Source organism: Oryzias melastigma, unplaced genomic scaffold (genome assembly GCF_002922805.2).
Source record: "Oryzias melastigma strain HK-1 unplaced genomic scaffold, ASM292280v2 sc00336, whole genome shotgun sequence".
Classification (NCBI taxonomy): domain Eukaryota; kingdom Metazoa; phylum Chordata; class Actinopteri; order Beloniformes; family Adrianichthyidae; genus Oryzias; species Oryzias melastigma.
Genome location: NW_023416936.1, coordinates 18836 through 25530, shown reverse-complemented (window position 1 = coordinate 25530; position 6695 = coordinate 18836). Strand labels below are relative to the sequence as shown.

General features: G+C 39.7%; 1 protein-coding gene across 1 annotated transcript in view; it reads right to left on the bottom strand.

Annotated features, from left to right (window-relative positions):
* cnih4 (cornichon family AMPA receptor auxiliary protein 4) overlaps positions 1-2732 on the bottom strand; it is a 9162-nt gene extending 6430 nt beyond the window's left edge. Inside the window, exon 1 of the mRNA XM_024261966.2 lies at positions 2595-2732. Coding sequence (XP_024117734.1) covers positions 2595-2663 — 69 coding nt within the window. The 5' untranslated portion in view covers positions 2664-2732. The remainder of the gene's footprint in view (positions 1-2594) is intronic.
* Between the last annotated feature and the right edge of the window lie 3963 nt (positions 2733-6695).

Sequence of the window (6695 nt, the reverse complement as noted above, 5' to 3'; positions counted from 1 at the left end):
ACACACCCACACACACACAGGTGCTCTGCGCTCTTATGATCTCTGTGCAAACGGTACTGATCTGACATGTGCACTTGAAAAGAAAAAACAAGAGAATTCGGGACACTTCTTGATAAAATGAGCAGCTGGAGAAACAAACCAAAAGTCAAACCTAAAATTCTTGGGTTATTGGAGGAGCGACGTGACGGTGAAACCCGCGAATTAGGATTATAGATGTTAAACTCCTCACTACAAACTTTCTCCACTTTTCTCAGACAGACATGGATATTTGTAAATCCAGGATTATAGAATGAAAACAAAGATCTGATTGTGATCACAGATTTATGTGAGTTTGAAGAACCTCTGCAGGAATGCACTGAGGAGAGTGGCATGGTCTCCGACCAATCAGGACGCAGAACAGGGTGCACTGTTAAAAAACAAAGCAGCAGCATGATTACACTGAGAGCAGGAGAACTAGAATGTGGAGGAAGAACTCTGTGTTCTGTTCTGTTTGACGGGATTAGGGAGAATTCAGATGGGTCTCTGATAGCGTTTGGGGGCCGGGCCAAATGTGGAGGTGGGCGGATCCAGCCTGCGGGCCGTAGTTTGGGGACCCCTGTGTTAGAGAATCATCCACATATATTTGTATGCTTTTCTCTATCTTATTTTTCCCAACAAAATTATGACTAGGCTTATCCCATTGACTGTATAAGAGAAATGGATCGAGTGAGTGCGATTCCCCCTTCTGGTTCCAAATGAAGTCAATTCAGTCGTCACTTTTCACCCTTTCTATTGAAAGCAGGCTACACAAAATCCAATGTTTCCAATGTTCAACATGAGAACTCCTACTTTTACTGAGACATCTGGTTACCCAGTTATAACTTGCACTACAACATTTTTTTACATTTTTAGAATTAGCAAGAAGATGCTAAAAAAAATATATCAGAGGTGTTCATTTGGCTTCTTGGAGCCAGCAGGTACTTCCTGGCAGGAATGTGTGTATGAGAGTGTGTGTGTGGGAGAGGGGGTGTCCAGTTCTCACATACAGTCAATGGTGTGAGTATTCCATCAATTGATCTATCAGGGGTGTAATGATGCATTGATGTATTTTCCTGTGATCCTAGCAGATCAATCTGTCTGAGGCAAGCTGTTAATTGAATAACCTCTACCGTTAAAAAAATCACTTCAATATGAGATCAATCGATAATAAATACTGGAAAATACTATTTGAATTGAGACTTCTTAGGTTTATTTTACTGTAACATAAAAACAACCATCACAGCAGACTCACACGTGATGCAGCAGAAAGTGATCAACCATCATTCAGTCTTTGAATTGATCAAAGTCATGTGACCATACAGTGAGCTAGAATGTTCAAATGATTATTCTGATGTGGAAACAACAGTGGGCTGAACTTGATCAAACTAAAATCTGAATGTCAAATCCATTCATTCCTGTTTACTTGTTTGTTTGTACACAAATTCCATTTATTATCTTGAAGAAATCCAAGAATCTGGAAAACTTCACCTTCTCTGTACCAGGTGTTTATCTCTGAGTCTCACTGCTGGAAGTTTGAATGGCAAGTGCATCGAATCAACCAACAGAAATTATTTTATGAATCAAATCGTTGTTAAGATCAACCACTGCACCCTACTCTCTAAGAATAAAGACAGTCTGTTGATCCCTCTTATTGTTTTCAGGAATGACCTCTCATGATGTCAGCCTCCTTCACCATGTCTTTTTCAAAGGGACCTTTGCACGTCATTTCCCATTCTGCCTGCTGACAGTACGGAACTATATATTCTTGGTCGCACTTCTATTGAATGCTGGACTAATACAGCCACACTTGAAATACTCGCTGTACCAGTTGGTAATCATTCTAGTTTTTACATTAACATGTAACTTTGGACGCACTGAAAATACGTGTGTGATATGCAGTTTTGAGATTTTCACTTTTACAAAGAAAAACTGCAGCTGTCGTATTTTGACTAAACTTAAATGTAAATATTGAAGTGCGCCCTTACTCAATGTTTTATGAATGTGTTTTCTTACGGTAATGAAACAGCGGTCTCTGAGGTTCTGCAGCTGAGCTGCGCATGTGCAAGAAGTCTGTACGAAGTTTTTACTTGGCGATCTCCGACAGTTCGGGGGGCACGTGCTGGATTGTTATGCTGCCTAAATAAACGTGCCAGTCCTGCACAAAAGTGAAGTGACTCTTCGTTTCTCATCCACGTCAAGAGGATACGGAAGCAACACCGTTCCCTCCATCCCTCTACATAAACGTAGACAAACTGACGGATCCTGTTCCTCCAGAGCCACGCTCGGGCACGCGACCATCCGCGAGAGGGGCGGAGTCTAAACGGAGATCTGACAGTTAGTTCGGACCTCTGAGGCTTCAAATGCTGCAACTGTTAGGATGGAGAGGATTCTCCAGTGTTTCCCTGCAGCCCACACAGTCAGAACAAGCTCAAAACGGAATAAATAATGCCCGTCCATTTGGACCAAAGCGGAACCGCTCGCTAGCATGCAGAAATGTAAATTGGTAGCTCCAGCGGAAACAGAAAAGCTTTGATCTTTACAAAGTAAACCGCAGAACCGAACCTTGAAAAGGATACGAAGTAGACCGACAGGAAGATGAGAGCGCAGCAGTCCGCGAGCGACACAATGAACACCACCGCCTCCATCGCGCCTGGATTCGGCAGCCTCACTTCCGGCCCAAACACAGACGACCAATAAGTGTTTGTGCTGCCGCCCAGCGGCCTGGAGGAAAACCGGGACGCTGTCAAACCCAGACTTACAAAAAAAAAAAAAAACTAAAAAAAAAAAAAAAAAAAATCCTGAAAAACTGTATTCATTTCTATAATTCCACATAAAAAACGAGACTTAAAAAAATATAGATAAAAAGTCATCCGTTCAACTGATTTCAAGGACTTATTTTTTCATTTTTATTTATTATTTAATTCACTCACTCATTTTCTTAGCAGCTTGTCCCTTTCAGGGTCACGGGGTGCTGAAGCCTAACCTGGCTACTGATTTGTGAAGGCAGGACACACCTGGACAGGTCACCAGTCTATCACAGGCCTCAATCACACACCCATTCACACTCCGCAAAGAAAGGTCCCAGTTTGTGGTTCTGGTTCAGGCCCCCCAGCCAGGATTTGAACCGGGCAACGTAAATGGGGGTTCCAGTTCACACAGGAAAAAAAAAATCAAAACATTTGAATACTGTACTATGGAGTAATTTTGCAGAGCATACATTTTTTTAAACTGAGGCTTTGTCAGAACTCCTTCACTTCTCCTTATATAGCGCCCTGAAAAGGGCGTTCACCATTTGGTAGTGTATGTCGCTGCATTTTCGGTATGTGGAAGCAAATCGGTTGCACCGCTCTCCCGCATGCGCGAACCAAACGTCGCTTCACTAAAACATTTTCCGGTCTTCGGACGGTAACACCAATAATAACCTCGAAGGATGTTAATATAGCACTTAAAATGTGTATCATAGTGAAAACATTCACCTATTGTTGAAAAAACAAAAGGAAAAAGACACGTTAAGGATCAGGACCTTACGATCTTGCAGTGACTACAAACGGACTACAAATGTTTTCTTCTTCTGCAGTTTTACATGACGGCAGTTTACTACCTAAGCTAAGAGGATACAGCGCCACTTCAAAACACTTTATTTTTTCAGGATATCCAAAAACATAAATTCTTGTGATGAAGGAGTTTTACTGTTTGGAAATGACTCTGTGGTACAGTGGGTGAAGAGCGGAAGTGACGTTTGGTTTGCGGATGCAGGGTGAGCGGTGAAACCGATTTGCTTCATTATGCATAAATACTCCACTAGAAGTCTGCATGTCCTGAAAAGATCACAAAATATCCTCACCAGAAATCGCAGCAGAAAATGGCAGCAGCTCAAGCAGAAGGCTAACGTAAACAAAGCTAGCTAGAAAGCTAACTTCTGGGACCAATAACTCTTTTAAAAACACTTAAAACTGACAGCAAGTGTCTTTATTGGTTTGTCAGAACTCAAACAACAATCTCTGAAGGCATTTTAACAGAAAAAACTGAGTTTTTGATTCTTTTTAATGCGAAGCTCTTCATGCTGCAGACAGATGGCTAAACAGCAGCTGCTAACTGCTACATGCTAGCGCCGTGATTTAACTCCTTAGGACCCGAGCTGTCCTTTGATATGCCTGTTTGATTTATCTGACAGAGAAATAACAGTTAAGAAAATTAATTACTGTGGTAATAAAACCAAAAATGTGATGTCTTAAGAACTTAAAAAATAAGCACATAACCTTAACAATAACTAAATAAATAAAACTAATACATAAAACTAATAATGATATCAGCTATTCATGAACACTCATCAAATTTTATGCTAAAACAAAGTTGTAATTTATTTTAAGAATTTTAAATGAGGACAGGAATCACATTTGGTCAAAAATGTTCAATAGCTCTAAAGATATTAAAGCTAAAGTCACTAAACTTTATCACATGACTAATTATCACTTATATGACAAGAAAATTGTATTTTGTTCCTAGTTTATATTTGCTGTATTTTTACTTGTTTATTAAAGCTACTTCACAGAAGTGTTTTATTTAAGTTTTTAATGATAAAAGAAGGTTATTGAAATATAAATAAGGGACAACACTAATCTGTTTGTTTCATTTATTCATGTTTTAAATGTCTTATAAAAGTATCGGATCGGGACTCGGTATCGGCAGATACACAAAATCAAATGACTCGGAATCGGATCGGGCCCAAAAAAACCTGATCGGGACATCCCTAGTTTTCACTATGATAAACATTTTAAGTGCTATATTAACATCCTACGAGGTTATTATTGTTGTAACCGTCCCAAGACCATAAAATGCTTTAGCGGAAGTGACGTGTGGCTCACGCATGCAGGAGAGCGGTGTAACCGATTTGCTTCTGCATACAGAAAATGCAGCGACATGCATCGATTCTCACATTAGCGAATATAGACCACACTGCATTGCGATTTATTAATTTTTGCCAAAAAAATTGTTGAAATGTAATTTTTAAATAAACTATTAACGTTTTCAACATGAGTTGCAGTGAAATGCTTGTATTGATTAGATTTTCCCTTTGTAACATCAGTGACATCACACTTGCTGTTTTAAAGACGAAAGTAGTGAGCATGGTCTCCAAATTGCTTTTGAAATCCAGAGCATTGGATAGTCCTGCACTATATAGTTGTATAGTAGTTAGGGATTAGGGCGGGCATTCAGACATAGCCCGAGTTTCACCAACTAATCATCTCCCAAACTCGAAGTACCTGCAGAGGTTCCCTTAGATGTCATTAAATTGTCTCAGTGGGGTTCAAAATGGGGAAGATCATCACTGATCCCATCTATAGTCTGGGGTAAACCACAAAAGTTCATAGTTTAAAAAAATGAGACAAAGGCAGAAAAACAACAAGAACAAATCACAAGAATAGACCAAGTCAATAATGTTTATCCCAATGAGACAGTGGTTTTGGGATATTGGGCTTTATAAATAACATTGAATTGAAGTGCACACATAGGGAATCAGAATCAATTTATTTGCCATTTGTAATAGTCAAATCCCTTTGGAACAACAACTGCAGGGCTCCCCACATAGAAAAAAAACAAAAAACAAACACAAATACAAATTAAAAGCATAAATAGATCAATCAGAGTGGTGCAGTACTTAAGTGCAGCTTACTGTAGTACAATCCTCATCTTTTTGCTTCATTCAAAGACCTCACAGCCTGAGGAAAGAAGCTTCTGACGTGACGAGATGCTGCACATTTAATGGTGCGATATATTCTGCCAGATGGTAGAAGGTCAAACATCCAGTGGCAGGATGACCAGAGAGATCCTTTATGATCCGAGTTGCACTAGTTAAGTCTGGATTTTTAAATAGTTTCCAAGACTGGAAGGTTGCATCTGATAGTCCTGCTGGCAGAGCCAGCCACGTTGCTTACATATTTATTTTCTTTCACAGTGAGACTGCCAAACCCCACAGTGATAAAACTGGTGTGATCACACTTAGTGCAACATGTATAAAAATTTAAAGAATGGTTCTGGTCTGAGTGAATTCCCGTTGTCTCCGTAAAAAGAAAAAGCTGGTGAGCTTCCTTAACAATACTATTGGTGTTTGAAAGCCAGCTGAGGTCATTGGAGAGGGTGACTCCCCAAAATGTACATTTATCGATGATTTGTACCTCTGAATTGTGAATGACAACAGGTTGTTTGTTCCTGCTTAAGCTGAAGTTGATGATCAGTTCAAAAGTCTTTGAAGTGTTATTATTATAAAAGTTTATTCTCTTGGTTCCAACGAACCACATTTTCTACTTCTGCTCGAGAAAGCAATTCTTTGTTGGAGCTGATCAGACCAATGATAGTGGTGTCGTCAGCATATTTAACAAGCATATTTTTTAGAAGAAGTTGCAACACAGTCACAGGTGTACAAGGTAAAAAGCAGAGGACTTAAAATACAACCCTGTGGGGCACCAGTACTGACATGAAGTTCATCAGAAACACAATCATTGATTTTGACTTTCTCTGGTCTGCAGGTTAAAAAGTTTGAGGCCCATTTACAAATGGCATCATCGAGACCAAGATATTTTAGTTTATGAATGAGTTTCATAGGAATAAGAGAGTTAAAAGCTGAACTAAAAGGACTTCCGCTTCCGGCCAATGGAGTGAGGAGCGCACGCGAGGCA